General features: G+C 36.8%; 1 protein-coding gene across 3 annotated transcripts in view; it reads left to right on the top strand.

Moving 5' to 3' along the window:
* Nucleotides 1-25,091, top strand: part of RNLS (renalase, FAD dependent amine oxidase) — a 313,163-nt gene that overhangs the window by 238,523 nt on the left and 49,549 nt on the right. For all 3 annotated transcript variants that reach the window (XR_008616142.1, XM_024121151.2, XM_055080964.1), the window contains exon 6: nt 14,333-14,508. Coding sequence is in view for 2 of the 3 variants with exons in the window: in XM_024121151.2 (XP_023976919.2) it covers nt 14,333-14,508 (176 nt within the window). In the remaining variant the exon portion in view is untranslated. The remainder of the gene's footprint in view (nt 1-14,332; nt 14,509-25,091) is intronic.

Below are 25,091 nucleotides of genomic sequence, written 5' to 3'. Positions count from 1 at the left end.
ATGCAGGGGACACGGGTTCGTGCCCCGGTCTGGGAAGATCCCACATGCCGCGGAGCAGCTGGGCCCGTGAGCCACAACTACTGAGTCTGTGCGTCCGGAGCCTGTGCTCCGCAACAAGAGAGGCCACAACAGTGAGAGGCCCACGTACCGCAAAAAAAAAAAAAAAAAAACAAAAGTTCAAATATATTTCCTAATATTAAACAAAATTAGCTATATGAAGGTACTATAAACCACAAATATTGGTATACTATAGATGATATATTTTACCAAATTAAAAAAGCTTTTCTTAAATTCTAATTTACCTCATTTATGTTAATATTCTCACTTGTTAGTAATCTTTAGGGTCTTACTCTCATGTTTCCCCCAGACACTTTTCTACAAAGACTTTTAATGTGTACTAGAGGAAAATGCTCATTTTGTAATAATTTCATTTTATGGCCATGGTTTTTCTATATAATCTATAAGTTTTGGTCATTTTAAAAGAATTCTATGGTACATTTCCTCTCAAAAGTAAAATATTATAGTCCAAAACTTGACTGTAAGGGAATGATCCTTATAAGAAAAGAAATATCTATATGCTCTCTTTGCTCCCCAAATTGTCTGTCTCCACAAGTTATTCATCAGTCATACACTCAAAGAATATTTATTGCATTTCAGCTATGGGCCAGACATTGTTCTAGGTGTTCTGGTGAATAAGACAGCTCTTCTACTGCTTACCTTTGACAGGGAATATTTAAACATATTCCAGCATAATGATAAAAAGTTAGAATTCCTTATCAGCAAAATTTCAACAGTGTTTAATCTGATATTCTCTTGTGTCCTTGTTATTTTATTTCTGCAAATGTTTGTGGAATTGAAGTATCGATATCTCTATAGGACACTGTCTTTTCATTTGGTCAGTATTCCTAGTCAGGTCTTTAGTAATCCTTGAGTTACACTTACAGGGATATAAAAATATACCTTGTTTTAAAGGGACAGTAATAAGCTCTGAGGCCATATCTGCTCCACTGAAGAAGGTAGAAACAATTCTCTATTTTGAAATCAGTCTCCTGGGTCTGTCCTCCTTATTTATATGGGCATACCTTGTTTTATTGCACTTCACTTTATTGTGCTTAGCAGATATTTTACATTTTACGAATTGAAGGTTTGTGACAACCCTGTGTCAAGCAAGTCTATCAGTGCCATCTTTTCCAACAGTATTTGCTCACTTTGTGTCTTTGTGTCACATTTTGGTACTTCTCATAATTTTTCAAACTTTTTCATTATTATTATATTTGTTATGGTGATCTGTGATCAGTGATCTTTGATGTACTACTGTAATTGCTTTGGTGTGCCACAAACTGTGCCCATATGATGGTGAACTTAATCCACAAATGTTGTGTGTGTTCTGACTGCTCCACCCAATGGTCATTCCCCCATCCCTCTCCCTCTCCCCAGGCCTCCCTATTCCCTGAAATACAACAATATTGAAAGTAGGCCAATTAATAAACCTACAGTGACCTCTAAGTGTTCAACTGAAAGGAAGAGTCACACATCTCTCACTTTAAATCAAAATCTGAAACTGATTAAGCTTAGTGAGGAAGGCATGTCAAAAGCCAGGAGAGGCCAAAAAGTAGGCCTCTTGCACCAAACAGTCAGCCAAGTTGTGAATGCAAAGGAAAAGTTCTGGAAGGAAATTAAAAGTGCTACTTCAGTGAATACAAATGATAAGAAAGTGAAACAGCGTTGCTACTGATATGGCGAAAGTTTTAGTGGTCTGGATAGAAGTACAAACCAGCCACAACATTCTAGTATGCCAAAGCCTAATCGAGAGCAAGGCCCTAACTCTTTTCAATTCTATGGAGGCTGAGAAGTGAGGAAGCTGCAGAAGAAAAGTTTGAAGCTAGCAGAATTTGTTGATTCACAAAGTTTAAGGAAGGAAGCCATCTCCATAACATAAATGTGCAAGGTGAAGCAGCAGGTGCTGATGCAGAAGCTGTAGCAAGTTATCCAGAACATCTAGCTAAGACAATGAATGAAGGTGGCTACACTAACCAACAGATTATCAATGTAGGTGAAACTGCTTTGAATTGGAAGAAGATGCCAGCTAGGACTTTCATAGCAAGAGAGGAGAAGTCAATACCTGGCTTCAAAATTTCAAAGGAGAGGCAGACTCTGTTGTTAGGGGCTAATCCAGATGGTGACTTGAAGGTGAAGCCAATGCTCATTTACCATTCTGAAAATCCGAGGGCCCTGAGAATTATGCTACATCTATTCTTCCTGTGCTCTATAGATGGAACAATGAAGCCTGGATGACAGCACATCTGTTGACAACATGGTTTACTGAATATTTTAAGCTCACTATTGAGACCTACAGCTCAGAAAAAAAAAATTCATTTCAAAATATTACTGCTCATTGACAACGAATCTGGTCACCCAAGAGCTCTGATGGAGCTGTACAATGAGATTAATGTTGTTTTCATGACTGCTAACACAACATCCATTCTGCAGCCCATGGATCAAGAAGTAATTTTGACTTTTGAGTTTTATTATTTAAGAAATACATTTTGTAAGACTACAGCTGCCATAGATAGTGATTCCTCCAATGGATCTATGCAAAGTAAATTGAAAACCTTCTGGAAAGGATTTGCCATTCTAGATGCCATTAAGAACATTCGTAATTCATGGAAAGAGGTCAAAATATCAACATCAACAGGAATTTGGAAGAAGTTGATTCCAACCATAGTGGATGATTTTGAGGGTTTCAATACTTCAGTGGAGGAAATAACTGCAAATGTGGTAGAAAGAGCAAAAGAACTAGAATTAGAAGTGGTGGCCGTAGATTTGACTAAATTGCTGCAATCTAATGATAAAACTTAGAGGAGCTGCTTCTTATGGATGAGCAAAGAAAGTAGTTCCTTGAGATGCAATCTACTCCTGGTGAAGATGCTGTGAAGACTGTTGAAATGACAACAAAGGATTTAGAATAGTACATAAACATAGTTGATAAAGCAGCAGCAGGGTTTGAGAGTATTAACTTCAATTTGGAAAGACGTTCTACTGTGGGTAAAATGCTATCAAACAGCAGTGCACGCTGCAGAGAAAATCGTTCATGAAAAGAAGAGTCAATTGATGTGGCAAACTTCATTGTTGTCTTATTTTAAGAAACTGCCGCAGCCACCCCAGCCTTCAGCCACCACCCTGATCAGCCAGCAGCCTTCAGCATCAAGGCCAGGCCCTCCACCAGCAAAAAGATTACAACTTGCTAAAGACTTAGATGATGGTTAACATTTTTTTAGTAATATGGTATTTTTAAAAATTGAGATATGTACATATTTTTAGACATAATGCTATTGTGCACTTAATACCATAGTATAGAGTAAACATAACTTTTATATGCACTGGGAAAACAAAAAATTTATGTGACTCACTTTACTATGATCTTCACTTTATTGTGGTAGTCTGGAACCAAACCCACAATATCTCTGAGCGATGCTTGTATAGCTTGCCTAAAGGTACTCCTCTGGAGAGATCTGTCTCACAAAACCAGATCTGCTTCCTCCAAATAAAGGCAAGAGCCTAAGGAATGATGGAGAGGGATGGAGTCAAACATGAATTCTTGACTAAGTGGAAATCTTCCCTGACATAGAACCTCCTGAGACACTCTATCACAGGGATTCCGTTGATCTGCAAGGATTTATCTTTGCCATGGAATCTGGAAATCTTGCCTCCTTGGTTTTCCATAACGGAAGTCTTTAAGAAATTGCTTTCTCTGAAAAGGTCAGAATTATTTGAAAAACAAACAAACAAACTGGAATTTCCAATTTAGTAGTTAAATGTGATTGGAATAATCAAGAAGTCTCATGGGGGAAAATGTTATCTAAGACCCTCCGTAATGTAGAAATACTTATGAGTCTTGAGCTCTGATTTCCAAAATGTATATCTGGGTTTGGGGGGAAAACATGAGTCTGCCCCACAGCCTTGAGTCACCCTACTCTTCCCTCTTGCTATATCAGTGTATACATATTTGCTTGTATGTGTGCTAATTATGTCTCAAGTTACAAATAAGAAAATGTATTTCTCCTCTATTACAATATATTTCTATGTAGGAAGCAAAGAGAACTTTTCTATAGCCTGAATTTAGAACAGCTTACGTCAGGAGTTTGAAAAATAACAAGGAATGAAAAGAAAAACCAGAACAATGTTGTTCAACCTTTTTAAACTCCATACCAATAATCTTTATTAAGCCAGGCACTGTGCTAAGTGCTTTAATGTTTGTTTGGTTGGTTTTTTTTACATTTTATCTTTACAACAACTCTCTGAGGTAAATATTATTATCCCTGTTTTTATAAGTGAAGAAACTAAAGCTTAGAGAAATTAAATAAAACGATGACTTCAGCCGGAGCTTTGTTTGTTTCTGAATCATACTTTTTTGATCAAAGTAAAAATCTCTATGCTGGAGAGACTAATAAAACCTCCCCATGGAGACTTATCTCTTGCCCCAGCACCTACCCTAGAACACAATGAGGTTGATTGATACCTGGAAACTAGATTCTTTCTCATATTCTTCTTTAACCTATACTTTCTGTCATTTGTATATTTAAATTAATAGTGGCTTTTAAAAATTCATTTCTAAAGATGAGACAATAACACCAAATGTGTTATTTGAAATTTTACATGTCTGCTCACCCCCTTCCCAGATTTGGGTGAGCCAAATTCTCAGTGCTTTCCTCTACCACGAGCCCAACATTGAGAATCCTGGGAATGAAAGAACCTTGGAAATCCAGTTCTCCTACCATCACTCACATGACAAATGCTATTCATACTCATGACACACTTCATGAGGATAGCTCAAGTTATTAGGAATCTCAAGAGGCCTACTGTTCTCACACTCAAGATCACATATGTCAAAATACGCGTAAGCAAAAGTAATGTTATTTTCAGAATAAACTTGATTCCAACTTAATATATCTTTAAAAAGAAAAATATTCTCAATCCTGGATATGTTAATTTAACTATTGTTAGTTACACATGATTTTCCACAGAGCTGTAACATTTGTGAATTATTTATCTGTTTCAGTGTGTGAATTGAATATCTGTGATATGTCAAGAACTGTTCTAGGTAGTAGCAGAGCTGAATCCAGACCAAGAAATTCTTAAACAATGTAGTGTGTTTTCTTACCATACTACAAAATAGCTCACTGGATTTAAACTCAAAAGTGTGATGGAAATTAAAGCCCTAAAATCTAGGGCAAACTCAAGGCTTAGAAAGCTCAGATGAAGAGAAGTATTTTCATCACATTGGTCCTATGGATTCTTAGTTTTAGTCTCTTCTTTGAGGACCAGGAATTTCTGCCCTAGTGACAGCATGGAGTGGTTAGGGAAAGGATGAGCTTTACTTCTCAAATTGTCACCACTACCTGGACCTCCATTTTATAGTCACAGAAAATTAAAGCTGAAAGGGATAAACTTTTATAACCCCTTACTTCACATATGAAGAAACTGAGGCCCAGAAGAAGGTTGTTTTTTTGCTTTGGGGTTTTTTTTTTTTTTCATAATTATTGGTCAATAGGGAGGGTGGGAGGGAGGGAGATGCAAGAGGGAAGAGATATGGGAACATATGTATATGTATAACTGATTCACTTTGTTGTAAAGCAGAAACTAACACATCATTGTAAAACAGTTATACTCCAATAAAGATGTTAAAAAAAATAATTATTGGTCAAGTTTTCTAAAGAAACTGCTAAAATCTAATCTTCTTTATATATTGGAGATATAAAGTAAGATTAAGGGCAGACAGGAGGAGAAGAGAAGAAAGAAAGGAAACAATTTGTAGGAACAAGCATACATGTGCTAGACTTAGTACTAGATCTTCACACATTTAACTTAGTTTAGGTTACAAATGACATAAAACCCAACTTGGTTGGCTTATCCCCTCCCCCCAAAATAGGAGGGGGTGGAATTTATTGGTATTGTTCCTGAAAAATCCAGGAGTAAAGCTGCAGACATGTCTGGATTGATTCAGTCAACATCATGAAGACTTAGTTTCTGTCTATTTCTTGACTCTGCCTTCTGCTGGATTGGGTTCATTGGTAGTACCAAGCATTTCAGTGCCAAGTCTTACAAAAAAAAGAAACTGTTTCCCCAAAAGCTCAACACTAGTCCAGGAATTGAATCTCACTGACTTGATTGGCCTGCCTTGAGTTATGTACCCATTGCTAAATTAATCACTTAGGAACGGATTAATTGATCAGTTTAACTTCCGTCACCTTTATCTGGGCTGAAAGTGGGGGAAGGTTGATCTTCTAAAACAAAAATTTAGCTACTGTTGCCACAGAAGAGCCAGTGGACACTGAACAGGCAATGTCTACCACACAGATATTCGCTCATATGAACCTTATAACTAGCCTGGAGGTCAATATTTAACTGTCCTATACCATGTCTTGTCTCTTGAATCTATTAAGCAGATCACCAGGCAGAAGATCTTCACCATTTGTGAACTGATTTGAGCTCCTTCATGAGACCCAAAGCCAATTCAGTAGGAAAAGAAATATTAAAATGAATTTCTGTAGGCAATGTATTATTTTTTCTCCCCGTAGGTAGGAGTACTCGCTGCCTGTCCCCCAGGCCCAGCCCTGCCTGTCATCCCTCATCCTTTCCACTGATCACCTTGTTTATTCTGAAGCCTTATTTATTTTGAGGATTTGGCTCAAAACCTTGATGCTTATACCTACTCCACTCTCAGGACTGGGGGATGCCCCTCTAATCAGTAGAATTATCCCCAGTAGCTCATCCCAGGCCCTGTTCCCACCCTCCTGACCCCAACCCAAAGCCTCAGGCATTCAGTCCTCTTAGGTATTGAGGAAATCGGCAACATGTTTATTATTCAAGTAGTTTGGATTACTGGTGAATGTTATCATTTACTTTCTCAGCTGGCTGGAGAAGGCAAACATACTCTTCTGTGAACAATTTTCCATTGTTTGCTGGAAGATTATTTCCTGAATTTGTATACATTTATTTATGCTGGAGCTATAGGGAAACATCTTATGAAACTGGAAGTATGAACTTTTGGGGAATTCTCATTTTATTTTCAATTCATCGTGTGGGGTTTTACACACTTGTTTATATTTAACTAAATGCCTATCAGAATGGTTACCTTATACAGAATTGTTTAGAGGATGTCTGGGTGTCTTTTTAAACATAAGAAATCCAAACATATGTAGCCTGGGATAACAAGGATTACAAACATACATGTGTATCAGTTTTAAAACTTTCCTTCCTAGCCTCTATTTAAAATGGCAAATGCATACATCCCTAGATATATTAGTAGCCACAGGCCGAGAATAAACAAGTCAAGGACCAAAAGAAGAGAAGAAACTAAGAAGTATATTCGTTTTTTTTTTTAAGCTAGTATTTCCAACTCACTGATGGAGAAGTCCCTCCTGCAGATAAAGTTGGAGGTAATGAAGTTGCCCAGGACATGAGTAGGGCTCTTGTAAGTGAATTTTGGCTTCTGTAACTTATACACAAGAAATAGGTTTGAGATGGTTATTAAAAAGCAAATAAAACCTGCAGGTGGTCCCTCTGAATAGTGAGGCCTAGTTCCTGATTCAGGGCCAGCAGCAGACACACAGAACAGCAGACACGCTGCCAAGGAGGTGGAATGCCAAATGGCAGACTGTTAGATGCTTGTTTGGGTTGGAAGGGGAAAGAGAGACAACAGGAGCACATATCTCTCCATCTCTATCTCCTTTTCCCCTCCCCTCTCTTTTTCCTTCCCTTTCCCTCTGCTATGCTTTCATCATCAAGAGTGAGTTACTTTTTTTTGTTGGACTTACTGATGCGACTGACTTACTCTCCATTACATTTGCTGCTGGGCTCTGGAGCCATATGAAGGAGTTAAATTGTAATAAGAGCTCTCCTGGCTAGAGGGCAAGTCTAGTTAAGCCAGTTCCACACTGGGAGGGAGAGGGAAACTTACCACCAATGCCACTGCCAGGAGGAAGGGGAGCTGACCACCCACCCCCTCAAACTGTGTGGCTCTCAACACCTGGTCCCTTTTCTGTCTTCCCAGGAATCTGTTTCCTGAACTTAAATTGCACACACTGTCAAGACCATACCAGTTAGAGATAATGGCTCTCTAACTGTTTTGCCTAGGTGCCATTTCCCCCACTAAGATGTAAGCTTCTGAAAGGCCCTAACCGAGTTTCTCTTGGCACCAGACTGCACTACACACCCACATGCTCATTTGATTGAATCAGTAATTAAAGAAACATTTTTACCCATTTTTTGATCCTCTTGGTCTGCAGCTATAGTGTCTGCCACTCCTTAAGTTTCTTTAATCCTCTACTCCCGTGTCAGAAATGGAATCTAGAGCTGGTTTTAGGGGAACCCAACTTCTGCCCCTTGATAGATATGGCTAAAAACAAAGTTTAACAGATGGAAAATGTCTCTGAAGTATTTGCATGTAAATAAGGATGTCTCAGTAAGTTTGAGCTTGCTATATGAGTGTAGAGTGTAGATTCCTCATATAATTTTGGAAGAAGGTAGTCAGAAATGGTGACAAATTTGGGTCAGAAGTGGGAAGGGAATATTCTAATTTAAAACTGTCCATATATCCAGTTTTCTAAGACAATGTAAAAATGCATTCTTCCTCCATTGCTTTGTTAAGTTTGTTGTCCTATACTAAATACTTACTATATTTTTAGGATTTTTTTCCAGAGAGATGTATTCTGATTCATTGACTATTACTGTCAGCCAGTACTAGGCTGATTTGACTGCTGTGTCTTTATAATGCATTTAAATATATGGCAAAATAAGTCTCCATTCACTGATCTTTTCTTTTAATTTTTAATATTCTCATTGCCTTATTTTTCCTTTAGAATCATTTTTCAAATTCCAAAAACTTGTAGAATTAATTAAGAATTATTTTTTATTAATAGTTATTGCTGGTATATAGGGAAATCAATTTAATATCAAATTTTTAAAATTATTTTGATGGATTTTATGTTGGCTTATTATTATTTTAAATCATGATTTTCCTTCTTTCTAGTAATTATAAATCTTATTTTTAATCTTAGTGCATTACCAGAGCAATGTTAAATATCATTGGCATCACTAAGCATCCTTGGTTTATGCTGATTTTACTGTGAAAATCTATATTATTTCATAGTAAAGTATGATATAGACCAACCGCTTAAGGAAGATATTCTATCTCATTTTGAGAAAGTCACTTTCCTTCATGTTGTATCTTTTTTCCATGAATTGATATTAATTGTTAATGGATGCCTTTTAAATACATATTGAGATTAGCATGTTTCTTTTCATTGTACCTATTAATATGAGAGAACATACCTATTAACATTAATAGAAGAGTGATCTATAGTTTGGTGTGTGTTTATATGTGTCAATGTGATGTGTGTGTCTGTAATCAGCATTATACTAGCTTGACAATTTTAAACAAATCACAAGTAAGACGCTTAGGACCTGTAGTCTATTTTTGTTTTAAATATTTATTGACTGTGTTTTCAATTTCTTTTATGTATTTTAGTTTATACTGATTTCTTTTATATTGAGTTAATTTTGGTAACTTTTTTTTCCAAGAAAAATTAGCCTGTTTCTTTTAGATTCTAAAGTGTATTCACATGGACAGGTACACTTCTTTGGCTTTAAAGAACTTATCTGTATCTGCTATATCCTATCTGGCAAAGGGAGACAGTGGGGATGCTCACCTATCTTTAAGTGGAGTGGAAAAAAACAAAAAAGAAATAAAATGTCTCCCCTGAAATGCCAAACCACATATACCTTCAGGCAGATTTGGTGCCAGAATTCATTCTGCTAGTATGTTCTAAAAATCCAGGTAAAGTAGTCATATGCAGTATTGCCTCCAAGGTATCTGGCAGAAATGAAAGTAACTCTCCAAAGGAATAATCTTTAAACTCAGGCCTCAAAGAATTTCTGAGACAAAGTTCCTAGGAACTCTAGGCTCACCACAGGAACATGGCTCACAATAGAAAAAAAAAAAAAAATCACGTAAGACACAAGGAAACACACAATCATGAGCAACAACGATTGATTGCACCTATTAATATGAAAAAATGTACTTATTAATATATATCTATTAATATTAATAGAAGAATGTTAATAGATTGGTGTGTGTTTATATGTCTACAAAAACACTCAAACTCCTAAAGATTGCAGATTTTTAAATAACTAAAGATAATATAGTATATTGATTGTGTTTAAAGAAATACAAGAGAGTACTGACAATGTGACTAGGGAGAAAGAAGCTATCAAAACTGATCACGCAGATTTGAAAAACAGAATTTTTTCAAATGAAAAACAAAATAACTTAAATTTGAAATTAAAAGGACAAATTAAACATCAGAATAAACACATATATAGGGAGAATGGTGAACCGAAAGATAAATCAGAAGAAATTACATGGAATCTAGCATAGAGAGGGAAAACATTATAAAAAGATCAAGACACATGAAGATAGAATGAGAATATCTATCATATCTCTAAGTAGAGTACTGCATCTACCAAACAGGGAGAATGGAGAGAACTAATGGCTGAACAATTTCCAAAATTAATGACAAAAGTGAGTCTTCAGATTCAGAAAACACAATGAAGTCAAAGAAAGTAAGCAAAAAGAAACTTAAAACCTCAAAATATTCAAGTAAAACTGCAGAACACCAAAGGCAAAGAGAAAACAATATAAGCATCCAGATATGAAAGAATTACCTGCAATCAAATTGAGCTGACTTCTTGACCCCCACCCAAAACTGTAGACTAAAAAAAAAAATGCAGTGCCCACTTCATACCCATTAGGATAGCTATTTAAAAAAATAAAATACCAAGTGTTGGCAAGGGTGTGGAGAAATTAGAACCTTTGTGCATTGCTGGTAGGAATGAAAAAATGATGCAACTGCTGTGGGAAATGATATGGTGATTGATCAACAATTTAAACATAGAATTACCGTATGATCCAGCAATCTCACTTCTGAGTATATACCCAAAAGAAGTGAAAGCAGAGACTTGAACAGATAATGGTACCCCCATGTTCATAGCAGCATTACTCACAATATCCAAAAGGTGAATGCATTGACAAAATATGGTATATACACACAATGGAATATTATGTGGCCTTAAAAAAGAAGGAAATTCTGACACCTGCTACAACATGGATGAACCTTGGAGACAAGTGAAATAAGCCCATTACAAAAGGACAAATATTGTATGATTCCACTTATATGAGGTACCTAGAGTGGTCAAATTAATAGGGACAGAAATAGAATGGTGGTTGACAGGATCTGGGGCAAGTGGGGAGTGAGGGATTACTTTCTAATGCCTATAGAGTTTCAATTTGGGAAGATTTTTAAAGTTCTAGTGATGGATGGTGGTGATGGTTGCAGAACAATGTGAATGTACTTAATGCCAGAGAACTGTACACTTAAAATAGGTTTAAAAGGTAAATTTTATATATATTTTACTATAATAAAAAAAAGCTGCTGTGCCTCTACCCAGGAATAGTCTGCCACTCTTCCTGGGATGTTAACATAAGAATCAGTCTTAATACTTTCAGAGAAGTCAACTCTGTCATCCCTTTCTAAAGCTGTTCTTACCACAGCACAGAGGTCAAAACAAAAATATTATCTAGGGGTGCCTTATGTTTGTATAGCACTTTATATTTGAAGAAGGCTTTTATGTATCCAAACCCATTTAATCCCGTGACAGCCTTATAAGGTAAGTAGTATTACACCCCTCTAATTGATGGAAGACAGTGGAGCCTAAGAGATTAAGTTGTCCAAGACCACTGGGCTATTAAGGATGCAAAGGTTCAAATAACTTATCTTTTGACTGAAGCCATTGATCTCCCAACATACAGAAATAGTTGTCAACTTACTATGAACTTTACATTTAAAATGCCAGAAGCAAAGTGCTATGCTTGTTAAACTGAATAAAGAAAAGAGAAAGAAAGATAACATCATTACGTTCTCAGGGACCAAGGAATAATGATTACACTGAGTTTACGCTCTGAATCCTATTAACATATTTGTGGCTTTTTATGGTGCTCTAGTTCCAAGCCTTGGTCACGTTTAAACTCCAGTTGGCTATTTGTATTTTTGCACTTTAGCTTCTGAAAATACCCTTTAATTTGGGGGTTGAGCGTCTTTCCCTTAAAACTCATTGTCTTAGGTTGCAGCTATTCAAATTTTAATTGAAATTCTCAAAAATTTTTGTCTGATTCCAATAAAAACAAGTAGCCAGGTTGTTCTCCCATTGTTATGCAAGAACTGTTTCATTTTTGGTCTTAAATTTCCTTTTTTATTGCTCTCCTTGGAGTGGATGGCTAATGTAAATGGGAGAAACCTGGCAACGCACCATCACTACCCTTAGTAATTATACGAGCTCCCCGCTAGAACAAATGGCTGGGTCAGTGCAACCTCACGCACACAGCTGAGTTTGTTTCCCTTTGAAGACTGCCGTAGATAAGTCAACTCAGAACCCCAACTCTCCTGCTTCCAAATGCTGACCCAGTAGCTTTCTCTGTCTCTGGGAAGGTTCGGAAACTCACGGAAGAGGGGTGACATTTTTGCCACCCCTTTCTGTGAACAAGCGTCCCTGAAAGTATTAACTGACAACATAGATAACACTCCCTGAGGCAGTATGCAGTAGGTTTCTCACAGTGATGGTATTCAGTGAAAGATTTGAGATTTTGCACTCCCGTGTGGTACCAGTAAAGTAGACACTGGCAGGTTAAACACTGAAGGTTCAAAGAGAGGGTCCCCTCTTTGCACTTTCAAGTTGTTCCAGCTACTGTGAGGTGAAAACTGGACAATCTTCTTACCATTGCATTTACAGCACGGATTCTGAAGTCAGATCTCCCACTTCATATATATTTAAATGTTTGAGAACACGCCACTTTAAAGTGCTCACAGCATTTTGGTTCTCTCTTCTGAGAGACCCAAATTCTTTTACAGTATTTTGCTGTAAAATTCATAAGCCAGAGCGCAACAGGAAAATGAAGTACTTTAACAAAAAAATAACTCACACCTATCATTTGGACAACACCGGGAGAACTTTTCCCTTGGATATATCTGATTTATTGCTTTTATTCTCATAGCTTACGTTTATTAAGCACCTCCTCTGTGCCAGAGACTGTGCTAAGCACTTCACACACATTATGTCGTTTAATCCAGGCCACAGAACAGTGTGGTAGATGCTAACTTATTCTCATTCTACATACATACACACAAAGTAAAGAGGTTGAGTGGACACACAGCAAGTAAGTGGCTTGTTCTGTGTAAAATTACTTTTTCTGTGTAAAGATGTACAAACCTATCTCAAAGAGATTGTTGCCTTTTATAACAACCCCCAAAAGAACTTTATAATCCCAATTTAAAGAATTTTCAGTACCAGTCTTCCCAAGCCCTGTCAGTAGCTTACAGATTTTAGTATTTTCTTCTTTCAGCCAGGGGGGAGCACCAACTTTCATATTATAATTTCATGCATTTCATATCTATTTTGTTTTCCCTCAACTTTTCTGCATGGTTTAAACAAAAAATAATAACAGGAAATCTTGGTTAACATTCCTTCCAAGGTTGTATTCTCTAATGCCTGAGTCACTTTGCTTTCAATGTCAAACTTTATTCAATTTTCTATATTCTACTAAAGAGTGAAAGATGTGAAGCACTCGTTATTTGTCATTGTGAAAATACAGCAAAAAAAATTCAATGGCAAACAAAAAAGGAAAGTATCTCCATGTTATGAATGAAGCAGACTTTTCTTTTCAGACTTTTCTTTTTAATGCTGCTTAAAAGATGAAGAACAGTACGAGGTCAAGCTTGTTTTGAGAAAGGTTTTTTTTTAGGTATTTTATTCTGGCATTTATATCATTTCAGCAAGATATTTTTGCAATCCATTTAACATAAAATTAAGAAGATGAACATCTACTTTGTTCTCAGAATTTAAAGCGAATATAGGCTATGTATAAGAAATGGTTCCTGCCCTGATAAGCTTATGATTTAGTGGTTGAGAGAGATAAACATACCAATAAATTTAATTATACCCAAGGCAGTACATATTAGGTCATTTTACCTTCCTTCAGGTTCTTTAACAAGACCTGAAAATTTGTTCTCTAAAACGCATCTTGCATGTCCTCCACGTCAGTGAAGCCTGATTTTGAATTTCAGAAGTAGCCTAATTTTATGCTTCAAAGATTAGAATCTGTTTTCCCTTCATTTATTGTCTGATTATTGTGATCAACTCTTAAATCCGGATTGAAATGCTGAGAGACACTAACATGTTACCCACTTTAAGGTGTATCTTTATGTTCCTCTTACACTAGAGTCATCGGAAATCGGGCCTTCCCTTGTGATTCACACCACTGTCCCTTTTGGAGTTACATACTTGGAGCACAGCACTGAAGATGTGCGGGAGTTAATCTTCCAGCAGCTGGAAAATATTTTGCCTGGTTTGCCTCAGCCAGTTGCTACGAAGTGCCAGAAATGGAGACATTCACAGGTAATCAGAGAATCCAGTGGTATGTGCACAGTTTTCTCAATCAGACCTGACTTTACTTTTTCTCATCCTTTGACACTCTCTAGTAAAAGAAGTTAACATTATCTTGGGAGCAAATATGTGTTTGCCTAATAAAGACGTTTACATGCAGGTTTTATTATCCTGTTATTTCTCAATAAGAGATGCATATAATTTTCCCTGATGTTATGTTCAAATTCTAGCATCTCAAGACTTATATACCCTGAAGATCTGGGGTTTCCTATGCAGGCAAGGCAGGTTATATATCAAAATGCAGCTGTTTCTCTGGGGGTTTTCTAAATCAGTACTGTGGTTATATAGAAACCACTATAACCTCCCAAATTTTTGCGATATGTCGAATTAACCTTGTAAGTGTACTTTGCTACCACGATTTTCATTTTTATTAAGTTCCCACTTTGGTTTTGACTGCTGCCAGTAGAGCTGTTTGGGGGAGAAAGATGAATATACCTGCAATAGCTAGTTGAGCTGTTTTTCAGGGTTAGATAAACCTGCTGATCACTCTACTAGTTCAAACTTAAAATCTCTTTACACTAAGTAAATGTTGACATTTTTGAAAATCTCTGCATACTCCAGCAGAAGTTGGTGAGTATTCATAGAAAAAGTCTTTTGATCTGTAAACTCAGTTGTGAAGTCATCTGGGGACAATGGAGCAAAGGGCAGAAGGAGAAAAGAAGCAGTGACTTGTCTATTTTTTCCTAAGATTTCTGAGCACATTGATTACCTGACTTACCAGCACTACTGATTACCAAAGCTGTGACGCCTTTAGAAAAAGTGGTTGTGAGAAATCGCAGCAGATTTTGTTTATTTTAAAGGACTTTCCAAAATCAGAGGAAATGGTAAATTACTTCCTAAAATATTGCAGCAGGTCTATGTGTTTACCCATATCTTCTCAAGTTAAATTATACACTGAACCTTCTGGGAAAATATTTACTTAAACACATCATGGTCACTTTAAAAGACTTTACTTTTTCCTTTTAAAACAAGTTTTAAAATCTCAATAGCTAATGTCTTTAAGTGATATTTAACTTAATCTTAAGTTGGCCTGAAAAAGAAAACAAGGAAATAATCTTGTTGATATAATTTGAAGGTAGATATATTACATAGCAAGTCACTTCGCAATTTATAAACATTCTTTTAGAAGAAACGATAGTTTCTGAGTTTCTTCTTGTGACTTCCTCAAAATAATTTATTAATAAATTGAAAAGATGGGTTAAAATCTACTTATTTCCTAAAATTTAATGTGTTAGTAGAAATAGATTTGACTTGCCCACAAAATGACTTAGTCAAAGTTGTGCAATATCACAAAATTTAATTAAAAAATCTTTGAACACAAAGTACATCCAAACTCTAACAATGATTTTTATTACAATTTGGATGTTCTCCCTTGAAATTATCCCAGTACGTTTAAAGTCATGAAATCTACATTGGCTGCAAAGCCTGAAAGGGAATAAGATGTCATTCAAATTTAGAGGTTTGTGTCTTCCACTATTCATAGTACCTTGACCAACATTCTACAGAACATAACGTCATTATAGCAGAGATCTTACCTACATTGTTCAATAGAGAGAGTGAGAGAGAGAGATCTCCCATATCACCTTAGGAAAAAGGCTAATTAGTGACAGGTCCAGAGACTTAATAACATTTAGCTAGTTAGTGTTCAGTTATTATTCCCAAGAGAACGCTTCTCCAATGTTTTTAAAAGGTTCATCTTAACCCTTGAAATTTAACATAAATGTCAATTCACCCTTTTCCCTTGCCATCCCAGCACACAAGCTCTACCTGAAATGAATTCATGAATGTTTGTGTATGAATATGGTCTAATATAGGGCTTAAACTGAAGAGCAGAATGGTGTAGAAAGAGGGACAAAAAAGAAAGAACAGCCAACTGATTTTGAAGTTTCCCTCATTTCTGATTCCCCTTGCAGGAGAATCCTGCCCTTTATTTTTTCCAGCCTGGGTCTCACCCTTCATTTCTTTTCCTCCTTCCTCTGTCCTGCGTCACCCAAACCTTCTCCTGTTCTTCCCACTCCACCCGCTTCCTTCCCTTCTTTCTCACTGACAAACAAATGATACAGCCCTTCAAACCTTCATTTTATAAAATTCTAGATAGACTACAGGACTGGGGTCTCTGCCTCAGGAAGCAGTGGGTGGTATGGATTCCCCATCCCAGGCCTCTCAGGCTGGACTCTCCATCTCCATGCATTTTATTTTTCTCTTCTTTTGTATTGCCTACCCTGCATCCTGGCCCTCAGTGACTGTGGAGGGTAGAGAAGAAAAAAAGGAAGAGAGATCACAATGATGAACACCCACATTGCATAGTGCAACAGGCCTGGAGCTGGGCGATTCAAAGATGTGACCTCATTTAACATCAAAAGTAGCCTTATGAGGTTGCTAGTTTTAACCCACTATAGCGATGAGAAAAACAAAGCCTCAAAAACATGAAATAAATTCCCTAAGGTCCCATGGCTAGTAATGACAAAACTAGTCTACCTGCCTCTCAGGTCCTTCCCTCCTCTTCACTGACCCTCTGTTTTGAATGGCTGCTGTAACAAATTACTGCAAGTTTGGAAGCTTAAAACAACATAAATTTATTATCGTACAGCTCCGGAGGTCAGAGGTTCAAGATGGGTCTCAGCGGGCTAAAATCAGTGTTGGCAGGGCTGTGTTTCTTTCTGTAGGCTCTAAGAGAGAATCCATTTTCTGGCCATTTACATCTTCTAGTAGCTGCCCACAATCTTTGGCTTGAGACGCCTTCCTCCATCTTTAAAGTCAGCAACAGCAGGTCAAGTCCTTCTCATATTGCATCACTCTGACCTTTTCTCCTGCCTCAGTCTTCCTGAAAGGACCCTTGTGATTACATGGGACCCACCTGCATAATCTAGGACACTCTCCTCATCTCAGGGTCCAGTGATTGGCACATTAATTCCAGCTGTATCCTTAACTCTTTCTTGACATTTAACATGTATAAGTTCTAGGGGTTAGGATGTAGACATCTTGGTTGGGGGAGCCTTATTTCTGCCTAGGACACCCTTCTTTCCCCCAGAATTCTTTGGTAGATTCCTTTATGAGGCAGTATCTCCCACTCCTCTCATAAAACCTCTGGGGAGAGCACCAGCCCTTTAAAGCTTTAAGAGCAGCCACTTTAGGAAATGGCTGCTCTCTGAAAGAGGTAAGGGAGTATTTTGTGGGGGGGCAGTTTTCTGTTTCCCTGATGATGCTCTTCGTGCCTCCTGCTGCCTCTAATGTCATATATCCACAGTGGCAGCAGGGGGGTGAAAGATGGTTGTTCATTTATTCATTTGGTTAGTCGTTTATTCCATAAGCATTTAACGAATGCCTAGGACATGTCTAATACTCTGCCCATGGAATCCTAGAGACTAATCTTTGCTGAAAGCCTTCTCCTAAGACACTAAATCAAATTTTTTGTCTTGAGAAAGATAACGCTGCTTTTTTGTGGGTGCTGCTTTTAAGGAAAGAGGCAGATCAAGAAAGAAGGCGTGTTTGAAAGACTTGGGAGCTGCTCTGTGCCTCGCATTTGGGGTTTGGATAAAACACTTGAGTAGGTGGTTCAAACAAACATAACAAAGCAATGGCAGATTTTTCATGAGTCTCAGTTCCTCCCTTTTGCAGATATTTGCCTTCCATTATTTAAATGTTTATCCAGTTAATAAAAGTTGATGCCTAGGCTGTGATGCATTGAATTAAGATTTCTGTAACAAGTATGATATATTAATCCATTCAGCAGAAGAGTAATAACTGAAAACACCTTTCCATGTACATTGACAGGGGACACTTAATCAGTTTGATAACCCTAATACTCTCACCACTATTATTCGCTATGCCTTCCTTTGTCTCAAGTCTATCATGATGCCTTTCCCAAACTATAATAAATGTATGATTTGCTTGCGAGTTTAACGCTAATTTTCCATCTTTCTGTAGTTCCTGAAAATTTCAGTGGCTTTTTCTCTCACTTAGCACATTCATGGATTACTTTATTTTTAAAAAATCACTGAATCTATTTCAAATACCAAGGAGATCAAGAGAGGAGTTGGAGGCGGGGAGGAGAGTCAGGTGGTAAATGAATACCTTGGTATCTTTGGCAAAAATAAATGGATTTGGACTAGACTATTAAGCTTTTGCTGTAAAGTTAGAAATTAGTTATCTTCTATAGTCACGTTTTTTTCACTTGGTCTTTTGCCCTGAGACTGTACTTTCTCTCTCCTCAATGGTAGTCCTTTTATATTCTTTAAGGAGAAGGATGATGAACTCTTTAAGAATCTGATCAAAGCTATGAATATGAAGATGCTCATCCTTTCAAAATATACATGTACACATAAACACAAAATTGCCTCTAATTATGAAAATTTATCAATATAAGTAACCTAAAAGTCCTCCCGTGAATCCAGCATTAAGGACACCTGCTGTAAATAAATGTTATACTCCTATAACCCAAACAAATCAAGAACCCCTCATTAGCCCAGTCTTGTGTTGTAGTCTAAGAAACAAAATTGAACAACCAAAAGGAATGTAAAGTAATTCTCATCTTTACTAGTATCTTTTATAGAACTTTAAAGAATATCCAAAATTCATCATCCTTAGCAGTACTTTTTGAAGTTTCTCTTCTCATTCCTTATATATCCCACTTCTAGAAGCTCCCTCAAAGCTTTTTGCACCCTTAACTCTAGTTTTCCACAGAGTTTTCCCTGATAATCAGCCATGCAGGCTTATCTCTGTTTTTCTTTCCTCTCTTCAGCCTCGCATTCACATTCCTCACTTTTGACTCTATCTCTTCTTTCCCCCCTCTTAGAAAAGTAAATCTTAGACCTTTTCAATGCAAATTCCCCATTTTGGCTTCCTCAGGTCTTCCCCAGTTGATTACCTTGGTTGACATAGTACTGCCCAGGAGTCAGAAGGAATAAAAGAGAAAAGAGGAAATGTGCAACAGCTTAAGGCCAGAATTTTCTTTAGAGGTTTGTGTTTGGTGGTGGAGGGGGATGTGTACACAGAAAAGCCTGAGGTCACCCACATACTTACATTATTCCCTCATGAGATTAATTTCTGGCCGGTAGCTGTGTCTGATTTCAGCATTGGAAGATCAGGTGGTAATTGATACTTCCATTTTTTCCTTTCCTTTCTTACGTATTTTCTATTTTATCCTCATTTTCTCCTCTTAGGCAGGTTGAAACTGAAAAGCAGTGACTGATTGGTTGTATGAACATACCAAAATTATGAATCCAAATGATTGCCCGCTTCAACATAGTCAGTCACCCTAATAAGCCACACCCTTATTTCAACAAGATCAGGCATCTCTTTCAGAGCCTGACACATATTCCTCAGCATGTAATCAGCTGAATCAGGTCTTTGAAAGCTGAGCTTGAATTTAATGTTTTAGAAACAACCAAAGTCATTTGGACTTAAATCTTTTTAATAAAGTGGATGACCAATCTTGACAATTTTCTTAAATGTTTTTATAGAACTAAAGAAATATAGCTGTTTGTATTTAATCTGTTTTAATGTGGCTAGTAAGCTGATTCTAAAAGCTGCTACCCCTAAAAGGCATTGGCCAGTGCATCACTACAGATTTAACCATAAGGCCTTCTAGGATAAGTGCTTTGAAAGACAATAATCAGTTGTGTTTATCAGTTAAATACATTAGCTGTTTTGTCTTGTAATTTATTTCTAGGATAAAATCATGCTCTTTTGGTCATTCTGCCACTAAGACTTTTCTCCCATGTTTGTGCCTTGTAATTCCTGGATTTTTGATAACGTGGTGTGATTACGATCTTGGACTTGGGAGTCAGACAGACTTCGGTTCAAACCTCAGCTCTCCCTGTGCCTTTGAGCAAGCTAGACTGTAACTCTAAGTCTCAGAGCCCCATCTGTAAATGGTACAACTGAACCTCCCTCATAGGGTTGTGGTCAGAATAAAAGGAGAGAACACAGTAGAAAACATTTACTACAAAACTAGCACAAAGCAAGTTCTCAATTAATATTATTAAATAAGGGTAGCAAGAGGAGGAGGAGGAGGAGGAGAGGAGTGATTCCATGGTTATTTCTTAGTAGATGAGCTCTGTGTGTCTTGCTCTCTTTTCTGGTACCTCTCTTCATGCCCACATGCTGTCCTACTTTTTTTTTTTTTCTTACTCTCTTCTCTTTTCAGAGTCTCTGTCTTTTCTCTTTGTTTCACATACACAAATAGTTCTGAACGAGGATATTTCAGAAGGACTGACTCAATGCCAGGGGCTGTGACACTAAGTCATACCATAGGGACTGTTTACATCAGACAAGATGAGATAAAAGTGGTGTATCCCTGTGGACACAAGGACAAGGAACTCTTGTCAGTTTCTTTCAGCTTATAGATTTTTCAGCTTCTTGCCGTTCATTCCGAAACTATCTTGTCTGGTAATTTAACACAATTTATGACATGAGTCAAAATTTCCTGGCATGAAATTATGGCCACAAGAGCACTCTTGCTTATGTGCCGTAAGTTTATGGTAACCTATGGAGAGCCAAAACAGGCCCTTTGGGATCGATGGACTATGGCATGACCCAATCTACCAAGAACAGGAAATCTAACAGATGTCAGTCCTGAGCATTCCTTTGAGTAATCTCTCACTTCTTTCTCACTGGCACAGAACTAGCCAGTTGCTTCACTTTATTCTGAGGTAACTACATATGCATGAGATCATCAGCTGAGAAATTCTGATCATTGAATTAGGGATGTTCAGTCACAGTTTAATTGAAGTTTGTATGGGCAGATATTTCCCCTTTTCATAAAATTCCATATTATATGAGCTATTAAATGTTTTAACACATACGAATTTAATTAAATCATTTTTTTTTCAAGTACTCATTACAGGAACTTACCCTGCCATGTAGTCAGCAACACACTTTTTCAAAAAAGCTATTTTGAACAGCATTACTTCACAGAAAACTTTAAAAAGGAGTCTGTGTCATTTTTTCCTGTACAAATGCAAAATATATTCATCTGCGCCCAGTGTTACTACTGAAAACTGGATGATGGATTTTATTATATGGATGTGGACAACCTAAAAGAAATAGGCCCTTTCCCATAAAGGGAAGTCCACTTGGTCTGTTTAGAGTAGACATCAGTATTATGCTCTAAAACTAACAAGCTGAACTAAAATGTTCAGTTAACAAACGCTATTTATACCGACATTAGAAATTAATAATATATATTCATCTTTTCATTTAGCATACATTTATTGAGTTCCTACTATGTGCCAGACATTACACTGGATTCTAAAGACTCAAAGACAGCTCCCTTCATTCAAGGACCTTCCCATATAATCAACAAGGCTGACCAATAAGCAGATAATCATGATATGGTACAGTTTGTTCTAAGAAAGGGATATACAATGTACTGTGTGCACACAGAGCAGATTTGAGAAGAAAGTGGTAATAAATACCTTCCTAAAAGAACATGTCATTTGAGCTAAATCCTACAAGATTAAGTCAGAGGGGCAAAGGGAATGATGTTGGAATGATGTTCTAACATTGTGTACACTTTCCCAGAGGCAGGAGACTGCAAGATACATTCTTGCTTTTCATCTTGATCTTGCCATCATCCGTTATAGCATTCATATAAACCATGACAATCTACATCATCATTTTATTAGACAATGTACATGCATAATCATTTGCTCTCTCTTTCTCTCAAAAATGCCATTTATTAATCCCCTACTCTGTGTAGCTCACTAGGCTCTGTATGTAACTCGCTTCATCTCTACCCTGTGAAGGTTTATACTCCTTCCCCATTGCATAGGTCAGAAAGTTGGGGAGTTGAGAGCTCAGTGCCTTGTGTGAGGTTCTTCCACTAGGAAGTGGCAAAAATGTAAATACAGGTCTATTTAAAATCTAGTGCTTTTTAACACTCACTCTACTGATGGTAATTGAGATCTGGCTTTCCTCCAATTATGACACATTCTTCTACCATCATTCTGTTGGCTGCTGTCAGTTAGAAATAATAATTAACGTTTATACTCTGATTTTAGAAAGTACTTTTATACTTGTTTTCATTTGATCCTCACAACAATTCTGACGGATCAGGAAGCATCTTTGTTTAAATGATGAAACTGAGGTTCAAATTGACTGCTTTGCCTAACATGACGCAATGAGTGAGCAGCAAAATAGAAACTGAATATGTCACTTTTACATTCAAAAGTCCAAGTTTCACACTGTGTACAAAAATTAACTAAAAATGGATCATAGACCTAAATATAATACGTTAAACTATAAAACTTCTAGATGAAAACATAGGAGAAAATCTTTACAATCTTTGGTTTGGCAAACATTTCTTAGATAGCATGCAAAAAGCACAAACCATAAAAGAATAAATTGATAAATAGGGCTTGATCAAAATTTTAAAAATGTCTTTGAAAGGCAGTGTTAAGAAAATGAAAAGACTTTGAGAAAATGTTTGCAAGAACATATATCTGATAAAAGACTGGTATCCAGAATATATAAAGAACACTCACAAATCAGTAATAAGAAAACAAGTGGCCCAATTATTTAAAACTGGGCAAAAGATTTGAAAGAGCACTTCACAAAGGATAGGTGTGAATTTAACCATGGAGGTGTAAGAGTTCTACAATGAAACCACAAAACATTGCTGAAAGAAACTAAAGAAGACTTAAATAAATAAATAAAAGATATCTCATGTTCATAGATTGCAAGACTCAATATTTTTATGATGACAATATTATCCAAAGTGACCTACAGGTTTATTACAGTGTCTAGCAAAATCCCAATGGCCTTTGCAGAAATGGAAAAGCTAATCCAAATATTCACATGGAGTTGCAAGGGACCCCAAATAGCCAAAACAATCTTGAAAAAGAATAAAGTTGGAGGACTTACACTTTCTGATTTCCAAACTTACTGTAAAGCTACCATAATCAAAACAGTGTGGTAATGACATAAGAATAGACATATAGAGCATGGAATAGAATCAACAGCCCAGAAATAAACCCATACCTGTGGTGAGTTGATTTCTGACAAGGTTCCCCAAAACATTCAATGGAAAAGGAATAGTCTCTTCAACATATAGTGCTGGAACAACAGGATATCCATATACAAAAGAATGAAGCTGGGCCCTTACCTTACACCACATGCAAAAATTCACCTAAAATGGATTGAAAACATAAATATGTGAACTAAAATTATAAAACTCCTAGAAGAAAACATAGGCGATAAATCTTTATGACCTTGTATACAGCAGTGGTTTCTTAAATATAAAACCAAAAGCATAAGTAACAAGAAAAAAAAAAGTCGGTAATTTGGACTTCATCAAAATTCAAACCTTGTGTGCACAGAAGGATTAGTAAGGAAGTGAAAAAAAAACCCTAGAAAAGGAGAAAATATTTGTGAATCACTTGTCTGATATGGGTCTACTATTCAGAATATACTAAGAACTCTTATAAATCAATAGCAAAAAGCCAAACCGTTCAATTTAAAACTGGGCAAAGGACCTGAATAGACATTTCTCCAAATAAGATACAAATGGTCAACAAGCACATGAAAAGATGCCCACATCATTAGTCATTAAGGAAACGCAAACTAAAACCAAATGAGATACCATTTCACAACCACTAAGATGGCTATAATTTTTTTAGAAACAAAAAATAAGTGCTGGTAAGGATATAGAGAAATTGGAATGCTCATACCTTGCTGGTGGGAATATAAAATGGTTTAGCCACTGTGGAAAACAGTTTGGCAGTTCCTCAATAAAATAAACATAGAATTACAGTATGATCAATCTATTCCAATCCTCGGTATAAACCCCAAAGAACTGAAAACATGTGTTCACATAAAACTGTGTACACAAATGTTCACAACAGCATGATTCACAATAGCCAGCGGTAGAAACAATCCAACTGATGAATGGATAAATAAAATGTAGTATACTCATAAGATGGAATATCATTCAGCCATAAAAAGCAATGAAGTTGGTATATGCTACAGAATGGGTGAACCTTGAAAATGTTACGCTAAGTGAAAGAAACCAGACACAAAGGCCTCATCTTGAACGATTCCATTTATGTGAAATATCCAGAATAAGCACATTCATAGAGACAGAAAATAGATAAATGTTTGCCAATGACTACTAATGATAAATTTCATGTTACATGTATTTTACCACCCACAAAAAAAAAGAAGAGATGTGGATGGCAAGCAAGCACACAAAAATATGCTGAACATCATTGGTCCTTGGGGAAATGCAAATTAAAATGACAGTGAGATACCATGGCACACCTACTAGAATGTCTCAAATCAAAAATTCATCCCCAAATGCTGGCGGGTATGTGGAGCAACTGGAATTCTCACGTATCACCGTGGGAGTGCAGCATGGCATGGCCCCTTAGGAAAAGAGTTTCACAGTGTCTTACAAAGTTAAATATACACTTACCATATGACCCAGCAGCCCCACTCTTAGGAATTGACCCAAGAGAAATGAAGTCATATATCCACATCATAACTATATGTGAATGTTTGTAGCAGCTTTATTAATAATAGCCAAAAACTAGAAA

Source organism: Physeter macrocephalus, chromosome 20 (assembly GCF_002837175.3).
Source record: "Physeter macrocephalus isolate SW-GA chromosome 20, ASM283717v5, whole genome shotgun sequence".
In the NCBI taxonomy this organism is placed as follows: domain Eukaryota; kingdom Metazoa; phylum Chordata; class Mammalia; order Artiodactyla; family Physeteridae; genus Physeter; species Physeter macrocephalus.
Note: the sequence above shows the minus strand (reverse complement) of the source record. Positions and strands in the feature narration are given on the sequence as shown.